This window comes from Lacerta agilis, chromosome Z, assembly GCF_009819535.1.
Source record: "Lacerta agilis isolate rLacAgi1 chromosome Z, rLacAgi1.pri, whole genome shotgun sequence".
NCBI classification, from domain to species: Eukaryota; Metazoa; Chordata; class Lepidosauria; order Squamata; family Lacertidae; genus Lacerta; species Lacerta agilis.
In genome coordinates this window covers 13,784,151-13,805,411 of record NC_046331.1, presented here as the reverse complement: position 1 = coordinate 13,805,411, position 21,261 = coordinate 13,784,151, and the positions used below count along the sequence as shown (strand labels likewise).

The 21,261-nt window shown below is 44.8% G+C and overlaps 1 protein-coding gene across 1 annotated transcript in view; it reads right to left on the bottom strand.

Annotated features, from left to right (window-relative positions):
• Positions 1-1,131: 1,131 nt before the first annotated feature.
• Positions 1,132-21,261, bottom strand: part of FIBCD1 (fibrinogen C domain containing 1) — a 39,158-nt gene continuing 19,028 nt past the window's right edge. The window contains exons 4-6 of the mRNA XM_033138001.1: positions 6,884-6,980; positions 2,636-2,815; positions 1,132-1,707 (exon numbers count right to left, since the gene is read on the bottom strand). Of these exons, the coding sequence (XP_032993892.1) occupies positions 1,448-1,707; positions 2,636-2,815; positions 6,884-6,980 (537 nt within the window). The 3' untranslated portion in view covers positions 1,132-1,447. The remainder of the gene's footprint in view (positions 1,708-2,635; positions 2,816-6,883; positions 6,981-21,261) is intronic.

Genomic DNA, 21,261 nt, shown 5'->3' with positions numbered 1-21,261 from the left:
GATTCCTGTGGCTTTGAATTAGTTAGGCTGAGAGAAGATAGAGGAGTCCAGCTATGCCCGAAGGCTGGCCATTCTTGGTTTGCATGTCCTGGTGCAAATCATTACTCCTGAGGTGTTGATTCCATCCTTCACCCTGGTGCTTAGTTTGTCCTTCTGTCCATAAGAACAGTGGGGCACCCTCCAGTCTTCATGCAGCAACACAAAGAAAGTGTTGTGACTAGAGGTGTGAGAAGATATCCCTTTTGGTTCTGCCCTGTAGCTGTCACATGTAACACCGTTTCCATTCCGCTCCTTTTTGTCTTCCACCAAAACTACTCATCTCGTCTGCTGTGATGAAATAATGTAACTTTACACAATAAATTACGCAGGTGACATATGCTGTCATTACATTATCCCACCGCATTTATTTAATGCAAAGGAAATGCAGTGCAGATCGGGTGTGTGTGTGTGTGTGTGTAGCATAATCGGTTACAGATCATCGGCAGACTGGAAGCAACAACAAAGGAAAATACTGATAATAATCACTGGGATGATTTCTGTTCCAGACAAGAAGGCGAATAAGCAAACTGTTTCACCAATTCCTGCTCCTGTTTCCTTCAAAATTCTCTTGACGTCCCTGGTTGTGACAGCGAGGCAAGCTCACACCAAATGAACAGAGGTTGGATATGTCAGGGATTCTTGAGTTGTGATTCCTGCTTTGCAGAGGACTAGAGTAGATTACGGTACTCTTTGAGTCCCTCCAACTCTATGATTCTATGATCCAGGAGTCCTTTTCAGTGCAGTCCATGACGTATGATTTCCTGACAGAACAACAATATTTTCCTTTGGCTTTGCTTTGAATCACTGCCAGTCATTCTCTGCACTGGCACAAAGCCTTCCTTCCTTGCCGTGGGTCTATTTCATCTCCCTCATCCTGGCCGTGCATGTGAGCTCACCTTGCCTAAAGATCAGGCTGTTGTTATAAATAGCACGATTACATCTCTACTATGGGGTGGGATGCTGGATATGCTTGGACCACTAAGAGATTCACACATTCTAGGGGCCAGGTTCTTTGGCTATCAAAGCATCTCTCTTTTTTTCATAATAAGAATAAGAGTAATAAGTAGCCGTCACGGTCGTCGGGGTGGGGGGTGGGGTGAGTAAGATGGCTTCCATTGTGCAGCTGGGAAATCCTTCTTGCTTGTGTTTATATGGGAGACTTGTGGACTTAAGACAACCCTTGCTTTGGAAGAGGTAGAGCTGGTGCCTTTGCTTCCAGGAACCGGCTGTGCACATCACGGGGAACTCTTGAAGTATTAAAACATTGGTTGGTGGGAAGGGGGCTCTTTTGGGTCCTGCTGCCCCAGACTCAGACAAAAAACAACACTGAGCTACGGGGGACTGGGGGTGTGGGTGTGGGTGGGGTGGGGATACAGAACAAGTAGGGTGATGTGGGAAGGGGACTTAGCTAATTCTCATCTCTAACAGGCCGGATCTTCATCTCGGTGAACTTGAGGGAGTACTGCCAGCCTGTCCACGAGGACCACTCGATGCCATCGGCGTAGGAGCTGTGGTGGCCCTTCAGGTACTGCCCGTTCAGGTTAGAGGTGTGGCAATTGCGGTACCACCAGGCCCCATGGTAGAAGGAGGCACAGTTGTTCTCTGAGTGGTCGTTGTCCAAGTCTTTGGTGGTGAACTTCATGCCGTTGTGCTTCAGGAACGAGTCACCTGCAGGGGGAAAGAGTCATTTGTCAAGGTGGGGGGAGGTCTTTGGAAAGGGCAACTTGGTGGACAGGGAAATCTGCCACCCCAATTCCACAGACAGCCTGTTGAAATTTGCTCCAAAAGCTCTGAGCAGGTCCGTAAGAACATAAGAAGAGTTTGCTGAAGGAGGCCAATGGCCCATCTAGTCCAGCATCCTGTCCTCACAGTGGCCAACCAGATGCCTGTAGGAAACTCACAAGCAGGATTCTGGCACAAGCACACTCTCCTTTCCTGAGGTTTCCAGCAACTGGTATTCAGAAGCATTACTGCCTCCAGCTAAAAGGTGGCGCCAGATCTGCGCTAGGGGTATTAATGTCAACATTCTGGGACAAAGTAATGGAAGGCTGAAAAACTAAAGGTGCAGGTTTTGGTGAGGCTAAACGAATGAACAGAACTGTAGTTCTACATTTTAGAAAGGGTTTTGCAATTCAGTTGAAATAATATTTTGTTTTGTTTTGTTTTACGTCAATAAAACTAAAAATATTTGCTTTCTGAGTTAGTCCCTGACAGCTGAGATCTAAATTCTTCCTTGCAAATTGGACGTTCCGACCTAAATGTTCTTTCTGTCAGGGTGAAATGTCAATTTCTGACCTGAAGTTTCAATTCTGAGCAGCTGTTTTGAAGTGGAAATTTGCCGTTCTGACAGGCCTGATTGCTCCAATGCTGTTAGCACCGGTGCTGTTCTGGATATAATGCATGGTATTTTGAGCACAGAGCAAATGGCCTTCCTTCCTCCCTTCCTTCTTTCCTGGTGATCCACAAAGAGGTATATATCCCAAACCTCCACAGCTATTCACACACAAACATCCTCAGTGCACAAATATCCACTGCACATACGTATCTGTTTCCCCTCTCACACATATCCCCTCTGCCCTAGGCACCAGGCACTTACCTGCTGTCCCAGAATAGTCAGCAATAGTAACTGGATAGCCATCTTCCTCAGGGTCGACAGAGAACAAACCCACCGAAAATGTTCCATAATGTGCATAAGCTGTGCCATTATCAAAGTCCTCTAGGTCAATGCGCAGCTCATAGCTGGCTTGCGTGGTCAAGGCATGGATCCTCTTCAACCCTATTAAATGAGTTTCAAATCAGTTTATATGTGGGACATAGATGTGTCCTTCAATACATACATTACTGTTTGTCAGACACTGCATTTTATAAACGAGGAAACACAAACTTTGGAACTCCATGCCTATTGACATCAGACAGGTGCCTTTGCTGCACTCTTTTCAGCACTGGCTATAAACATTTTTTTGTTTAAGCAAGCCTATCCAGACATGTAGAATGCTGACATGTTTTAATCTCGGTTTAAACTTATTGATTTTAATTGTATTTTGAAGACTTTTAAATAGCTGTTTTGTACTTTTTTTACTGGCAATTTCATTGTTTTATTTCTTTGTATACCATTTTGAGAGTTTGATATCATTGGTTTTTGGTTTTTTGCAATCAAGCAGTACAGTGTTGCCTCTGGTTGCAGACAGGATCTGTTTTGGAGCTCCGGTTGGATCCTGAGGTTTCCACAACCGGAGGGACCGCTTCTGCATATGTGTGCAGGGCACTAGCTGGAAAAATACTTCTGGGTTTGCCGCGTTCGCATCCTGAAGGATATGCAACCAGATGTGTGTGTATCCAGAGGTACCACTGTATATGCATTTTATGAAATACATAATTTGCTACGTTCTTCTTAGATGGTTCAGCCTTTTCAGAAAGCAGCTTTCTAAAGGCTACCAAAACTATAAAAAATCAGACCTGCCTAAATTTGTGATTGGACGCGGGTTGCGCTGTGGTCTAAACCACTGGGCCTAGGGCTTGCCAATCAGAAGGTCAGCGGTTCGAATCCCCGCGACGGGGTGAGCTCCCATTGCTCAGTCCCAGCTCCTGCCAACCTAGCAGTTCAAAAACACGTCGAAGTGCACGTAGATCAATAGGTTTTTTTTAAATTTACTTTATTACATCTATACAAAAGAAAAAAGAACATGGAATAAAAAAAGAAACAAACAATAACCAAAGAATAACAATGTTAAAAAATTACATGTTGAATTCTTCCTTAAAAAAACCACAAAATGCATTCAATTAATGCCTTCCTATATTCCAATAATTCAGTTGCAAATAATACAAAGCAAAACATAACATCCAATTCTATATTTCATATAAATCAATTCTATTAACCTTTAGTAATACTTCTTTCTTCCTTACTTCTGTCCATACTTGTCTATTTCTACTATCTGTTACTTCCCCTTCCCTTACGGCTTCCACTTGTCTTCATCCTAGGTTGTCAGTCTGTCTCTTCTAGTTTACTACTTTAGTACTCTTGTATAATTCTTCTATTTTATTTTCTTGTATTTTCCTTGCTAACTTTAGCTCCCAATACAGAGTACTTAGAAATGGAGCCAGCATTTCACAGTGGGGCATTGCTTTTTCACGTAGATCAATAGTTACTGCTCTGGCGGGAAGGTAAATGGCGTTTCCGTGTGCTGCTCTGGTTTCGCCAGAAGTGGCTTAGTCATGCTGGCCACATGACCCGGAAAAACTGTCTGTGGGCAAACACTGACTCCCTCGGCCTGTAAAGCGAGATGAGCACCGCAACCCCAGGTGTCCTTTACCTTTACCTTTTAAAATGTGTGATGTACAGTTACTGGAGATTCAAGATTCTGCACTGGGTAGTTACCCTTAAGTTACAAGTAAGGAGATTCTGACACAACGCCAGAAAGAACTTTCTGATGGTAAGAGCTGTTCGACTGTGGAACCAACTTCCTCAGAAAGTGGTGGACTGTACTTCATTGGAGGTTTTTAAGCAGAGGTTGGATGGTCACCTGTCATGGATGCTTTAGTGGAGATTCCTGCATTGCAGCGGGTTGGACTGGATGACTCTCAGAGTCCCTTCCAACTATACAATTCTATGATTCTAAGGATGTACGAACATAAGAAAAGCCCTGCTGGATCTGGCCAATGGCCCATCTAGTCCAGCATCCTGTTCTCACAGTAAACAACCAGGTGCCCCATTGGGAAACCCACAAGCAGGATTCGAGCAAAAGAGCAGCACATTCCCCTCCTGTGGTTCCCTAGCAAGTGGTATTCAGAAACTGGTATTCCTGTCTCTGACATAGCCATTATGACTAGTAGCTATTGATAGCCTTCTCCTCCCTGAATTTGTCCACTCTTTAAAATCCATACAAGCTGGTGGTCATCACTGCATCCAGTGGGAGGAAGTGAAGAAGTCCTTTCTGTGATCTGTCCTGAATCTTCCAACACTCAGCTTCATTGCATGTCCACAAGTTCCACTGTTATGAGAGAGGGAGAAAAACTATCCACTTTCTCCATGTCATGCACCAATTGGAGGTGGGGGTGGAAGAGGCCATGGGATATTAAGAGCCCAGCCAACACAACAAGGCCCTTATCCACAATTTAGTCCCACTTCTCAGTCCAAACCTTCTCAGCCTCTGTTTAATGCAGCTTTTAGTGTGGGCCTTCAGAGGCTGAGAGATGGGATTTCTTTCTTTTTTTAATAAGAATTTTATTGCATTTTCCATACAAACAACATAAAACAAACAACAAAAACATCACAAATTATACAAAAACAATCAAATAACACACACACACACAAAAGAAAACACATCAATCTACTTACTGTAACCTCATTTCTAATCTTATTTAGGGGACTTCCCCCGTTCCCTCTTCTGCGTACAGTTTAAGTTAACTTTAGTAACTTCTTGACTATTTTAATAAACCTTCACCATAATGCTTCATCTTAACCTTAACTCATCTTATCTCTATCACTATTTCTTAATCTTATCACATTAATCTTAACATCTTATATTTCTATCTTATACTAACTTCTAAAATTTTCTTCAATCTTTGAGAGATGGGATTTCACTGCCTATCAATTAGGACTTGCCAAAAGCACCTCTCCAGAGGTGGGTGCTGGGTGGGGAGAAGGAGTCCCGCTGATCATTTCTCAATTAAGAGGGGGAAGTTGTCATTTGCTGTGAGTGATGACTCCTTATCTCCCTTTTTCAAACCTCTCCTCCATCACACCTGGTGTTCTTTTTAATTACCAGTATTTTAAGTTATACTTGCAGGCTGCAGGCTCTTTAGGTAGAAATCATCTCCACAACATGACACAGCAGCCAACAGCAGCTTTCTTTGCAAACCCTAACAGTTTTGATTCAGAGGTTTCTGCTCGCTGGCGTGCGGCTCATCTAGGAATGGGTCAAGGCTGGCGTAACAGGGAAATTCCAAAGTGAACAGGTGGTTGCAGCATTTGGGACTTTTTGGTTTTGAGAAAAAAAGCAGTAAGAGGCAACATGATAGAAGTTTGTAAAATTATGCATGACCTGGAGAGAGTGGGCATTTCTTCCTTTCTCATAGCACTGGAACTCATGGGTATCAAGTGAAGCGGAATGATGGAAGGTTTGGGACAGATAAAAGAAAGTCCTTCTCCATGCAGCACACAGTTAAACTATGGAACTCCCTCCCACAGGAGGCAATGAGGACCACCATCTTCAGTGAGCCAGTCACTCCCTCTCTGCCTAACCTACCTCACAGGGTTATTGTGGGGATTAAATGAGGACAAGGACCTGGGAGTAGGGACGTGGGTGGCGCTGTGGTCTAAACCACAGAGCCCAAGGCTTGCCGATCAGAAGGTCGGCGGTTCGAATCCCTGCAACGGGGTGAGCTCCCGTTGTTTGGTCCCAGCTCCTGCCCACCTAGCAGTTCAAAAGCACGTCAAGTGCAAGTAGATAAATAGGTACCTCTCTGGCGGGAAGGTAAGCGGCATTACCTGGTTCACCAGAAGCAGCATAGTCATGCTGGCCACGCCGGCTCCCTCGGCCTATATAGCAAGATGAGTGCTGCAACCACAGAGTCGTCCGTGACTGAACCTAATGATCAGGGGTACCTTTACCTTTACCTAGGACCTGGGAGACCTGGGTTCAAATCCCCCACTTGGCCATGAAGCTCACGGGGTGGGGCCAGTCACTGCCTCTCAGCCTATAACCTACCTCATAGGGCTGTTGTAAGAAAAAGGATGAAAAGGAGGAGGAGAATCATGTGCACCACATTGAGCAACTTGGTGCAAAAGGTGGGATGAAAATAAAACCACCACTCTGCTTCTTCCCCAAAGCTGTGATGCACATACCGAGCCAGTGTTCTCCAGTCAGTTTCCCGAATCCATCCCTGTAAGCTTCCCACCCGCGGAAGAAATTCACCGAGCCATCCTCACGCCGCTGGAAGACCTGTGGTGGGAGAAATCAGTGTGGGATTAATAAGAACGAGTGTGTGTGTGTGTGTTTTCATTGGGGCAGGAGGCAGGGGCAAGCCTCCGTCAGCTTTGTCTCTGCCTCCCCCATTCACAGTCCAGTTTGAAGAGTGATGGTGCCGCTTTATCAGATGAAAGAGCCGAGATGCAAACTAAAAACCCCCGTTAAATTGGCTAATTATGTTGGAGTGGTTCAGTGAAAGGGACTCTGAAGAGGCTTCCTGTCAGGATTAATAGGGAGGTTGACACTGAAACCAGAAATGTTATGTTACAGATATGGCGGCTATTAATTATCGCATTCTAAGCTATCACCCAGGGAACTTTCTTCCAGCCCGAGGGCTGCATTCTCTCCTGGGCAACCTCCTGGGGGCTGCAAGCCAGGCTGGGAGAGAGGCAAGGGTTAGGGTAGTATAGGTAGTATGGAGCGTGGCCTATGGAAAGAAGGAATGGATGAGGAAGAGGTAAAGCCCGGCAGGAGTCCCAAGGGTTGGATCGAGAGGTCTCCAGGGATGCACTTGGTCCCTGGGACTGAGGTTTCCCAACACTGTTGTGTGGTTGTTGTTGTTTTAAGTAATGTGCAAACCAGGCATAAGAATATAAAACAATCCCTCCTGGATTAGTCCAGTGGCCCTTCTAGTCCAGTCTCCTCTTCTCACAGTGTTCACTCAAATGCCTGTGGGAAACCAGCAAGCAAGATTTGAGCACAAGAGCCCTCTCCCCTCCTGGGGTCTCCTGCATCTAGTCTTCAGAAGCATGCCTGCAACCCGTGGAGATTGCCGTATTTTTTGCTCCACAAGACTCACCTTTTTCTCCTTAAAAGTAAGGGGAAATATCTGTGCGTCTTATGGAATGAATGGTGGTCCCTGGAGCTGAACTGCCCAGGGGCCAAAAGAGGATCATGCTTTTTATTTTACAAAGAGAAAAGGGGGTGTTGAAAGGACCCCACTCAGCAGCTGATCAGCAAGAGATCGGGAGAGAGATAAGAGTCCCCAGCTCCCTTTCAGCCCCGCCCCCTTGCCCAGGCCTCCATTGTTGAATGTGCTGCAGAGGGAGGTTGTTTGTTTCCCCAGCGACATGTGACTGGCTGATTAGATTATCTGTCTGGAAACTGTAGAAAAGGCTCCCTTTCCTTTAGAAGCTGCAGAAATGTGAGTTGAACCCCATAAAAACAGGGCTTTTGCTCTTTGCTTTTCCCCCTTTGCAAAAAAAGCTGCAAAACGTTTAGCGGATCCTTGAAAAAAAACAGGGTTTTTCCATTTGCAAAAAAGCTGCAAAACTTTTAGTTGAACCTCAAAAAACCCAGGGCTTTTCCCTTTGCAAAAAAAGCAGCAAAACTTTTAGCTGATCCTCAAAAAAACAGGGCTTTTAGAGGATGAAAACCAGAAAAATATTTTTTCCCTTGTTTCCTCCTCTAAAAACGAGGTGCACCCTATGGTCCGGTGTGCCCTATGGAGCGAAAAATACGGTAAGCATAGCCATTGCAGCTAGTAGCACAGCCCTCTCCTCAATGCATTTTTCTAATCCTCTTTTAAAGCCATCCAAGTTGGTGGCCACCACTGCTTCCTGTGGGAGTGAATTCCATTTTTTTTAAACTATCCTCTGCGCAAAGAACTACTGAATTGTATTCTGCCTTTTGGATTGCCAGCAGATCTCCCCTTAGCCATGTGTTACCTCATGATTCAGTGTTTTATAACTCGCTAAACTTGCTGTGGGGCACATGACCTCCCTTCAGGTGCCCACGGTCTGGTATTTGTGAGTGGTGTGCCAAGTGATAGGGAAGCCCTGCTGTGTTGCATTTGAACCACGGCGTCTTATAGGCAAACCCTATATAGTGGTGAACATGGACATTTCAAGCTGGCTTTCATTTCTGGGCAACAAAAGAGTTTTTTATTAAAGATTAAGCAACAACGAACTGTGCATTTACTGGTTCGCCTTACCCCCTTCTGCTGTGGTTCTCAAATTAGCCAAGTGAAATGTCCTCCTTTTGGTACTTTTCTTGCTTAATTAAACTTTGACCAATTGGTGGGAGAATCAAGAAAATACCTCCTGTGTCTGCCACTCACCATTAATTAAGCGTCCATCCCCTGATTTAATTACACTGAACGAAGCAGGGGCACATTTTGACTGGAAAGGCACCAAAAGGAAAGTTTACTTTCAGAACAGCTGAGTTCTCAGATCACTGGATTTTCAGCCGTGACCTAAAAGGCCTTTCAAAGTTGCCCATACAAGTACAATTCCATTTACTTTAAAGCAACACTCTGGTGATGGTAACCCTATTTGGTGACATACTGTATTATAACCCAATACAGTCTGCCACCATTACCCTCAGGCTAAAAATGGTTGGAGGGTTGGGACTGGGGTATTATTTCTAACAGTGGCAGGGAACCCCTTTTCAGCCTGATATTACAGGCAACCTTCCAGGTGCCAGATGTAAAAGCAGGCAGGGTAACAGACGTGAACTTTACCTGCATAAACTAAGCTAGTTTCATAGCCACATTGAAAGCTGCTTATACCGAGAGTCAGGCCAGTGGTCCATCTAGCTCAGAATTGTCTACACTGACTGGCAGCAGCTCTCCTTCTTCATATGTGTTACTTCAAGACTGGATTACTTCCATGTGTTCTATGTGGGGCTTCCCTTGCATTGATCCAAAAGATGGAGTTGGTGCAGAATTCTGCAGCCTGGTTGCTGACAGGACTGAGACATTGTCAGCATGTCACACCTGAGCTCAGAGATCTGCACTGGCTGCTGTTTTGCTACCAGGCCAAGTTCAGTGTGTTATTATTATATAAAACCCTTAACAACTTTGGACCAATTTGCCTGGTCAAGTGCCCATTTATGCCCATTTGACCATTTCATTTGGCAGAACAGGTGCTCTTACAGGTGCCGCATAATACCTATCCTGCATTTTTAAGTAGTGTGGCAGCACCAGCACTTTGAAACTCCCTGCCTATTCATATCAGGCAACTGGCTCCATTGTATTCCTTTTAGCACCGGCTAAAAACATTTTTGTTTAGACAAAGATGTCCAGATGCTTAGAAAGTTGGTGTGGGTTTCAATCCGTTTTCAGTCTGTTGTTATTCTCACCCTTTCGAAATTATTTTCCTTTCTTGTTTTATCCTTTCTGTAACCTGCTTTGAGATTTCCTCCCCCTCCCCCATTTTATTTTGTTTACAATCAAGCAGTTATACATTTTATGAAACAAATAAATAAATAAGTGGAAAGGCAGTATTTAGAGTATAGGGATCTAGCTTAAAACCAGCAGTGGCGGAATCCAACTGGCATCAAGGGAAGTTGGCAGGTTCACACGTTCTCATTCTATCCGTCACTGCATTCTGTGCTGGACTCAAGTTTCCAAACCAAGAAGCAAACAGCTTCTGACCAGCTTACTCTCTGTGCATTTGTCCAAGCCTCTCTTTAAAACAACAACAACAACAGCAACACCCACCTAAGCCAGGGACTGCCACCATTTCTGTAGTTAATTTTACAAGTGTGTGAAATATTTACAGTCAATTGTATTGTGTGATAGGGAGTTGTAGTGTTCTGTGGAAGAGTGTGGGGGGGGGAGGGGAGGGGGAGAATTATCTCTGACTGATGTCCTCCCTCTCCTGTTTTCTTCCCATGAGCTGCACAAACATCCCCCCCCCCACCAAACCCTTTTGCTATGGATGATTCTTCCTGAAACAGATTCGGGCAATTTCATGCTGCATAAACTGCCCATGATTACATTATTGCAGTATCTGGAGGTTGAGCACCACCGCGGCCAGCATATGCTTCAAAATCCTGATGTGTTTCTGTTGCATCACAATGGAACATTGTTAAGGGGCAGCCAGGAACTGGGCTCGCCACAGTCTTAGCCTGGGGTTGTGCGCTAACCTGGACAGACAGGAAAACATGGATGGATTTATTTATTTTTTAAGGTGAAAAAACCCCCAGGATTTTTCTTTTCTTTTGAAAGGGCTGTACTTCAGTGGGGGAGCACATGCTTTGTACGAAAAAGATCTCCGGGTCCATCCTCTGCATCCTCAGATGGGGCTAGGAATGTCCCTTTCCTGAAATCCTGGAAAGCTGTTGCCAGTCAGTGTGGACTGAGCTTGATGGATGAATGGTCTGACTCAGTATATGACAGCTTCAGATGTTCCTACTTAATTCAATCAATACTTAAGAACATAAGAAGACCCTCACAGGATCAGGCCAATGGTCCATCTAGTCCAGCATCCTGTCCTCACAGTGGCCAACCAGATGCCTATGGGAAACCGACAAGCAGGATCCAAGCACAAGAGCACCACCCTCCCCTCCTTAAGTTTCCAGCAACATATTCAGAAAACTTTGCTGTCTCCAACTGTGGAGGTGGAATATAGCCACCGTAGCTAACAGCCATCAGCTGCCCTCCCCTCCATAATTTCGTCTAACCCTCTTTTAAAACCATCTAAGTTGATGGCCACCAGTGCCTCTTGTGGGAGCAAGCTCCATAGTTGAACTATGCGCTGCGTGATTCTTCAGAACAATGACTAGAATCTTGTTTTTTGTGGCTAGGGGAAGGAGATAGCTCAGTGGTAGAGTGTACCATTTGCATGTAGAGAGCCCCAGAAGAGGCAGATTTTTTGGGGAGGGGGGCATAACGGATTCAGTCACACAGCATGCAGAGCATCAGGAGCACTGCAGGAAGTACTGCAGCTGCGTTGTAGAATGGAGAGAGGTTGGGTGTGTGCGCTGAATTTTGGTGTTGAGCAGGATGCTGCTGAAATTTGAGGCCCCGAAGTTTGCCACTGGTCCCAGGTTCAATCCCCAGTGGCATCTCTAGGTAGGGCTGTGGGAGAGCCCTGCTCAAATCCCACCTATGCACCGTTAACATACCAAATACCTTCAGAATCGCTAGCCCAGTGTCCCTGAACTCTGAAAATGTTTCCCTCTTGCCTGGATGGAGGATAGAGAGGGGCATGTGAGTAAATTGACACTCATTCCAGCAACTTTTGCTTATTGGCCTGCCCAGTCCTGGTCTGTGGCCCCCAGAAGGCTGCTTAGAAGGAAACATGGCCCTTGAGGCTGGGAAGAATTGCCTAGCCCTCCATTAGATGCCCTGCCACAGCTCCGACCAACCTTGCGCAAGCCCTAGTTTGGAGGCTGCGACGTGATGCTCACTCATCAGCCTCGCCTCTCATCCAAGCAGTACTTACCTTCTAGAATTAGAACCCTTAATTTTTATCCCTGCATTGAGCGCTTGAGAAGCTGCCTTCACTAAGCCCCTTTGAAAGGGGCTTTGGGCCTGAACAGTTTGACGGCTGAAGGACACTTTTGCTGGAAAGGGGCCCAAAGCTGATTGCTAATGGAGAGCTTTTCTTGGCTCCCACATCAGTGGGGCATGGGGAAGGAGGGAAGGTTATGGGAGCACGAGATAATGCAAGCTCCTTCATTAAGCTGCTTTGACCTCAGGCTGCAAAGTAGGCCAGTTGTCCACGGCACTGATGGAGGAGGGTTGGAGGGGCTTGAGTTGCATTAGCAGAGAGCTCTCCCTCGCTCTCATTCTCCTCTCTGCAACCGTCCATGTAAAGGCCTGATTACACAAATGCCTTGAGAGATTAGTGGCCCGCACAGCTTTGCTGATAAATGCCTCTTTGCTGATTATCCCCCTTTGTGGAGGTGCAGAGACAGCCATGCATGGACCCCGAAGTGGCGTGCAAAGCCACAGCCACAGTTCCTTATAACTTGTTATTTTTCCTCCTCCAGAGCTGATTTCTCTGTGGCCATGGGGGCTAGAAACCTGAATCTGAAATCAGGGGAATTTGCCATCCCTTTTAATCTTGCCATCAGTACGTAATATAAGAAGGTCTAACAGGATCAAAATATGTCTGGTCACAGCCAGGGAGTCCCAAGCAGATTAACACAGCCATCAGGAGGAGAAGGGGCTGTGACGGTTTTGCTAATAGCTAAGGTGCTGCAGTTGGGTCTGTATCCCTGAGGACTTAGTTTTAATGCTGGATCACAAAGGGAAAGCATTCATAGCTTCAAAGACAAGGGTCAAGAACTCAATACTCAAGTGTTCTATTCCAGGGTCAGAAAAGAAATTGAAGTTGTTTGGTAAGGCTGCCAAGCTATGATTGCAAAACCAATGGCTCCTTAGGCAGTTCAGAGACAGGCTGTGCTGGGTGGATCTGGGGAATGGTGGCTGAATACTACTAGGGTATCAGATTCCAACATCATTTTCATGATAAAAGATGGCTTTACACACAGGTTCATGTCTGCCCACCCCTGGCATGGCCACAAAGAGGAGATCGGAATTTTCTGTTTTAAATTGAACACTCTTTAGCATGCCATCCCAAACTTAACCATAACAGTGGTTAGTCTTAACTATGGTTTGTCAAAAGAAGCCAACCTTGTAAACCACAGTTTGAAGTCATACAAATCATCAAGATTAACCACAGATTATCCATGTTCAGGCATCGCAGCAACCAGTCAGTGGTACAAAATGGACACAAAGCTTTTGAAATTTTTGCAAGCTGTGCCAGGCGGTGGGAGGATTCAAGCGCCCAAGATCACTGCAACTTGTTTTTGTTTAGCGTTGCACCTGGTTGAAGCCACAAGACGGTTGGCAATAGTACTGTACTTACTGGAGGCAGACTACAGGAATCCTGACTACAGGGCTTACTTGTCTCCCGATTCAGCCCAAAAATTTACGCGTGTGGGTTTCCTGCCCCCCACTCCCCCCAGAAGTGATCGGTTGTGACCTTCCTGGAGGTGCTTGCAGTGCATTTGAGTAATTGGCCTCAATGCCCCACCCACACCCACCCCACACTGCCCACAAATCATCCAGAGGGTGACAGCAACAGTTTTAATAACCAGGGACCACTCAAGAGTGTATTGCTCTGGTACTGCATTAACTTTGCTGGAATCAAGGACTTTCACTTATGCATCACTGCAAAAGAGGTGCACATATATTCATAAACTGTACATCTGCTCTTTTATATGCATAGGTCCAGATTTAGACATAATTGCTATAATTGAAATAGACTGCATTTCACCCTAATGGAGAAGGCTGTGACCAGGTGGCCTCTCTGCCTGCCAGGTGCTCACCATTGATGGTCAACCACAAAGGCCCCTCCTGCTCTCCCCTCTTAGGGTCTGTTAACTTTACAGCCCTTCACAGCCCTTCAAAACAGAGCAGTGTCCTTCAGCCTTCAGTCCCCAGACGTTGCTGGACCAATTCAGCTCCCAGCATCCTCCAAGCAAGTAGAGAGAGAGAGAGAGACATTTTTCAGCCTCTCTCACAGCACTAGAACTTGTGGGCAGCTGATTCAGGAAGGATAAAAGAAAAGACTTTTTCCACACAGCACATAGGTAAACTATGGAACTTGCTCCCACCGGAGACATTGATGGCCACCAATTTGGATGACTTTAAAAAAGGATTAGACATGGCTATCAAAGATTAATAGCCATGATGACTATAGCTCTGCCTCCGTGGTTGGAGGTGGTAATGCTTCTGAATAAAAGTTGCTGGAAACCTAAGCAGGGGAGATTGCTCTTGTGCTCAGGTCCTGCTTGTGGGTTTACAATTGGGGCACCTGTTTGGGATGACATACGGGTCTTTGTTCTGATCCAGCAGCCAAGTTCTTCTGTTCTTAATTTTGGGGAAAGCTGATCTGGGTACTGTACATCCTCACCCCAGAAGCTAGTTATTTGTTTATTTCATAAGATTTATACACTGCTTGATTGTTTTTTAAAAAAAGCCTCAGACTGCTCTACAAAAGATAAAACAGAAAAATCAATAAAAACATCACACCCATACAAAAGTTAAAATACTAAAACAGATGAAAATCACCTCAACATTCTAAGCATCTGGCTAGGCTAGGCTTCCCTAAACAGGGATGTTTTTAGCTGGTGCTGAAAAGAGTACAGTGAAGGCACCTGCATGATCTCAATAGGCAGGGAGTTCCAAAGTGCAGGTGCTGCCACACTAATTCACTGAGTTGTAATGAATGTGGAATTGGTATTATGTGGCACCTTCAGCAGTGTCAATTCTGCCAAAGCAGTTGAGTGCGCACATGTTAGGAGCACTCCAGAGTCAGGTGAGAAAAGATGGTTTTCTCATTGTTAGATTCTATGCAACAGGTATGCAGCAACTTTTTTGTGGAACATTTGATGGACAAAGCCTGTTCTTGCTTTTACTTACTAGATTAAATGGGTTGTACCCAGTACTATTATCCTAGAAAAAGAGGTGCTGGAACTCACAATGAACACCTCGCTTGGAAGGGCATATTGTAAAAGTTTAACAACCAATATTTCCATCCTTTACTACATATTTTGAGACTTTAAAACTATGCTGGGGTTCTCTCAACAAAGAGTATGGGCCTCAAACTTGGATCTTGGCACCTAGGAATTCTCCTTTTCTCTCACTTTTGCACCAGTAAATATGCAAGTCAGTCCATATGCCAATGTTTGTCAAGTTCAATATACTGATGGGCTTAACATACAAGGTAAATAGAACCAACTCTCTTCCTTGCTTTGCTGCCTGGGGGCAATTCTTACTCGCTGCAGGCGAGTAGCTATTTCAGAGCCTCAAAGAATCATGAACGTTCTGTACATAATTTTGTTGTTGTTACACATCTCCCCTTCTCTTTTCACTTGGCTTTCAAGCTGCAGGTGAATTTTGTAAAAAAATTGACCAGTAACTAGAGCTTTTAGAGTGTCATTGAAACAAGAGTTGGGGTAAAAATACAAGTCAAAACCAAAACAGAAAATATAAATGGCCATGTCTGGGGGGATATTGCAATCCACTAGTTAAACACTAGTGTCACTTCTGAAAAAGAGAGAGAGAGAGAGAGAGAGAGAGAGAGAGAGAGAGAGAGAGAAAGAAAAGGTGGCATGACAGTGCAGTCAAAACAGAATTGACTCAGAGGGTCAAAGGAACGAACCCTAAGTTTGTCTCTTAACGTGTAGTGATGTGTAAGAGGTTCTATCAGAAGCCTACCTTGATTTCTTCTACACGAAGAAAATTATATCTCCTTCACTCATGAGGTTCTGGCTATCCTCAAGAGTCCATGTTGGGATTGAGAGAGCTGGATTGGACTTGGTCACCTGAGGGGCATAATGTAGAATCATAGAACTGCAGAGTTGGAAGGAGGACCCAAGGGTCATCTAGTCCAGCCCACTGCAATGCAGGAACCACAGCTAAATAATCCCTGACAGACGACTACCCAACCTATGTTTAAAGACTTCAAATGAAGAAGAGCCCACCACCTTCCAGAGTAGTCCTTTCCATTGTCAAACAGCTCTTACATCAAAAGGTTCTTCCTAATATTTCTTCAGAATCCTGTCATTTGAATCCATTGGTTGGAGTCATACCCTCTGGAGCAGCAGAAAACAAGCTTGCTCCATCAGACATCTTTATAAACAACTAGGATGAAGGAATTGAGGGCATCCAATTTGCAGATGACACCTAACTGGGAGAGGTAGCTAATGTCACAGAAGACAGAATCAGAATTCAAAGTGACTTTAACAGATTGGAGAACTGGGCACAAGCTAAAAATAAGGGCATTTCAAAAGGGACAAATGTAAGATTCTGCACTTAGTCAGGAAGAAGAAGCTGCACAAATATAAGATGGGTGACACCTGGCTTACTAGCAGTACATGTGAAAAGGGGTCTTGGGATACCATATGCTTAACATGAATCAAAGTGTGATGCAGCAGCAAAAAGGTGCCGGTACTCATCATGAAGTTGTTACAGTAAGCGCCACACATTTAACCAGTGCTTTACATCTAGGAAAACGGTGCCGGTATTGCAGAGGATGTTGACAAGCTGGAATATATACAATGGGGGGCAACCAAGATGATCAGGGGGCTGGGAACCAAGCCTTATGAGGACCGGCTGAAGGAGCTGGGTATGTTTAGCATGGAGAAAAGAAGATCTGAAGTGTTGTCACATGGAAAACTGAGCAAGCTTGTTTTCTGCTGCTCCAGGGGGTAGGAACTGAACCAAAGGATTAAACATTACAAAGAAGTTTCTGATGGTAAGTGCTGTTGGACATTGATGGCTCTCCTTCATTGGAGGTTTCCAAACAGAGATTGGATGGTCATCTGTCAAGGATTCTTTAGCTGTGATCCCTGCATTGCAAGGGTTGGACTAGAACTAGATTATCCTTTGGATCCCTTCCAACTCTACAATTCTATGACTCTATGGTCAAACACACTGGGACCCTGCCGGAGAAGGGCAGGAAATAAACAATGAACAATGGGATAAGTGAAGGCTATCATGGAATGGTCCAAAGGCATGGAGAAAGAGTTTCTGCAGGATATGGAAGAGGACAGCAAACCAATGCAGGGATTTGAAATAGGATTGTGGGTGGGAACAATTATGGCAAAGAACTATTTGATATTGCCATGACCAAGGAAGACTAGCAAGCAATAATGCAGCAGAAGGCAAACAGAGTTCTAAAAGATGGAGAGGAGATGGGTTTTTGCAAAAGTGTGTAATTTATGTAAAAAGTTCACACAAAATGCTCACAACAGGACCAAATGAGATGGAACAGACCTTGGCTTGAGTGCCATCGAGACCAAAATGGAGCATAATTTGCAGCTTGTCCTACCATAAGTCTGAAGCCCTGACATGCATTTATTTGGGCCCTCTTTCACATCTATTCCCTGCGTGGTCCGTCTGATGCTCAAGGTCTGGATTTAGCCATGACATGTCTAACATGCTGACAGACTTGTTGAGGCATTTTGCTGCCAGCGTGTTGCCTTGATGTTAAAACTATTTTCTCCTCAAAGCTGAGAGTATCCTGCTGACTGGGCTGGCTTTAAATAGGCACATAAGTATTGGAGTTATCATCTCCCACTGCCCTTTGAGAAGTCGCTGTTCCAGTCCTTGGAGCACTTTTGAAGCTGTGAGAAGGTACGGAGGAAGGTGGCCTTTGTTAACCTTTTCATGAGTGACTCCATCCTTTTCTCCTTCAACTCTTTTTCTCCAACCCAGATAGCGGTGAGGGGGAAACAGGGGCGAGGTTGCCATTTAATTTTAATAATTTTATTAAGGTTATGTTATTACAATTCATTGTCAAAACTATTATATATAAAACATTCTTGTTTTCTAAGAAGAAAAAGAATGAAATATAAAGGGAAAGAAGGAAGTGTATATGTTGTGTATTGATTCAAGGGTTATCATATCTGTATTATTATTGTCTGTATTCACATTAGGGGAAAGTAACTGCCTTCCTGTTCCAGAAGGAACAGCTATTATTGGTTCATTTAAGTTGCTGCATTTGGATCCTCAGTCTTATTGGTTCCCACCAAAAGGCAGCTTTGTGATTGCTTGAGATTGTTCCCTCCAAAATGTATCCTTTTTAGCCATTATTTCTGTTCCTATAAATGTACCATCCCTCTCCTCAGTTCCCCAGTCTTGTTTGTCTGAATAAAGAGTGTTACATGAAGAAGCTGTCTCCTGCCTGCTATGTCAGAGCTGAAATCACTTGCTGAATCATGATCCCCACGTTACAACAGTATATGGAGGGAAAGAGATCAGGGGTTTCTCCCCAGCCAGAACTCGCCAGAACTCTTCCAACACCTCTCAAGTGGGCAATACTGCTATTATAAGAGAACAAGGGAGGTGCTGATGGTGAGTTCCAGCACCACTTTCTCTTGAAAAATAGCACTGGATGGGATTACAGAACAAACAACAAAAATTCTATAGTACTGTGAATAAGTTAAGAGGAAATATATATATAATCATTTACATTGGCATTCCAGAAATGTAAGAATAAGGCCCAACACGGCTTAATAAATTTGCTTTCTTGATTATTATGTATTGCCTTTTTATATATATTGTTATGAGGGGGTGTGGCAGACTCCCCATAGTCTCTACATTCAGTGGAGTGGCAGAATCTGAGCAAAATCATAAAATCCTGAATTTAGCAACGGTTGGGAATAACACCAGCAAACTTCTTCATGAAGCCAGCCTGGTGATGCCTCACATGGGGTGGGTCATTGAAGAAACGATGGTGCTGATAGCCAGCTATCAGCCTCTCAATGGAAGTCATCAACCAGGCAGAAGGCTCTGCCAGGCACAGAAGGAAGTTGCCAGGGTAACAAGGGATGTGATGCCACCACAGGAAGAGAGGGTGTCCTTTTACAACCGATGTTTGGGGAGCAGGGGTTTCTAGGAAGAAGGAGCAGGAAGTGGGCAGAACTCTGCGAGGGGACTGAAGGGCAGCAGACTAAAGGGCTGGGCTGGGCTGGAGCAGGCTGCTAACAGAGAGACACAGGGGTGGTGCTTAAGGTGCCTCTGAATCCAGTGCTGCACTGCTTGGAAGGACAAGCCCCTCTTGGAATGTCTCTCTCTCTCTCTCTCTCTCTCTCTAACTCAGGTGTAAACATGTGTGAATAAACCATATTCCTAAGACACTGCAGTCTCCGTTGTGCCTGATTTCTTCCCAAGGAAATGCAAACCTTGGTTAATTTCAAAGAAACTTGAAATCTCTTGCTACCACTCAGTAGATGTTGGGGTGGCCGGTAACAATATGTAAGTTTTATAATTAAGACAGTTTGCCAGGTTTTCCTTAACTGATCAGGATATGGCAAGAGGGTCATTATGTTTGTACTTTGGGGCAATACACTGTTTCGCTGTTGTTAGCAGTGTAGTAGTCAGCTGGAAATAAGTACTAATTACTTTAGAGTGAAGCATCAACAGGAGAGTTATTTTAAGGTTTCTCAGGAGACATTGTCGTTTAATTTGAAAAAGCATGTGGCAGGGGCAAAATGGCTGCCTTCGCTAATTACAAGTGCATCAGAAAACCATTTTCTCTTGAGCATCATATATTTTGTCAGAAGGGAAAACTCTATAAACATATGAAGTTGCTTTATACCGAGTGAGACCCATGAACTCAGTCCTGTATGGGCAGACTGGCAGCAACTCACCAGGAATGCAGGCAGGAATCTTTCTCCTGCTCTACCTGGAGATGCCACTGGGGATTAAACTTCGGATGCTTTACTACTAAGCTACCACCTGTCCCCTAAAAATAAAGTAAAATTCTAGTCCTCATGGTTCTGACTAAAGGGCTGAATTAAATAAGAACACAGGTCCATCTAGTGTGCTGTTGTTTGCACTCACTGGCCACAGCTCTCCAGGGCTTCAGACAGCCCTAGCTGGAGATGTCAATCATAATCATAATTTATTTATACCCCGTCCACCTGGCTGGATTTCCCCAGCCACTGGGTTGCTCCCAACAGAATATTTAAAATACAATACAGTGTTGGGGATTGAACCCAGGGCATGCTTTACTCCTGAGTTACAGACATTCCTGTTGAACATAGGAAGCTGCCTTATATTGAGTCCATCTGCCTTAGTATTATCTACACTGACCGGCAGCAGCTCTCCAGGATTTCAGGCAGGGAGTCGTATCCCAGTCTTACCTGGGGATGCCAGGGATCGAACCTGAGAACTTCTGCATGCAAAGGAGATGCTCTACTACGGAGCTACAGCTACCCCCCTGCTCTGTAGCAGTGTGGTCACACAGATTGAATCTCAGGTGCTCCTTTTCGCACGTGGCACTACATGTGGATTTATGTGGCTTGTGCCATTCTTTGAATCCATACAAAGCTTGCATCCAGTTTGCGCTCAGTTTATTTGTCAGAGGAGGAAACCAGCAAGCCCCCAAGAAGCTGAGTGAATCTCCTTCCTCAGCATGTCATGGGCTTCGCTGGCAACCTGAGCTGTAGATGGAGAAATTATATGATCTCATCCAAATGGGATTTATAGAGCAGCATGAGCAATTTAACCTATGTCATGGCTCCCAGTAGGCTTTCAGAAACTGTGGAGTGGGGAGCATGTTGACACAGTGTGAGAGAAACAACCTGTTTATATCCTGATCTGGTTCAGACAAATTGATTTGACTGTCCTGGAGTAAGCATGGGTTAAAAGAGAGAGAAAATAGCCACACATTTATCAGAGCAGTACCACAAGTAGGGCTACTGGAGTAATTGTATTCGGTTCAAATTTAAAGATCCACCTACCTAATTTGCAATATGCGAGCCAGTGTGATGTAGTGGTTGAAGTGCCAGATTAGGACCTAGGAGACCCAGGTTTGAATCCCCACTTGCTCATGAAGCTCATTTGAATGACCCTAGGCCAGTCTCTCAGCCTAACCTACCTCACAGGGTTGTTGTGGGGATTAAATAAGGAGGGGGGGGAGAACCATGTATGTCACCTTGAGATCCTTGGAAAAGAATGTGGGATAGAAATACAACAAATAAACACAGTCATTGATCAGCATTC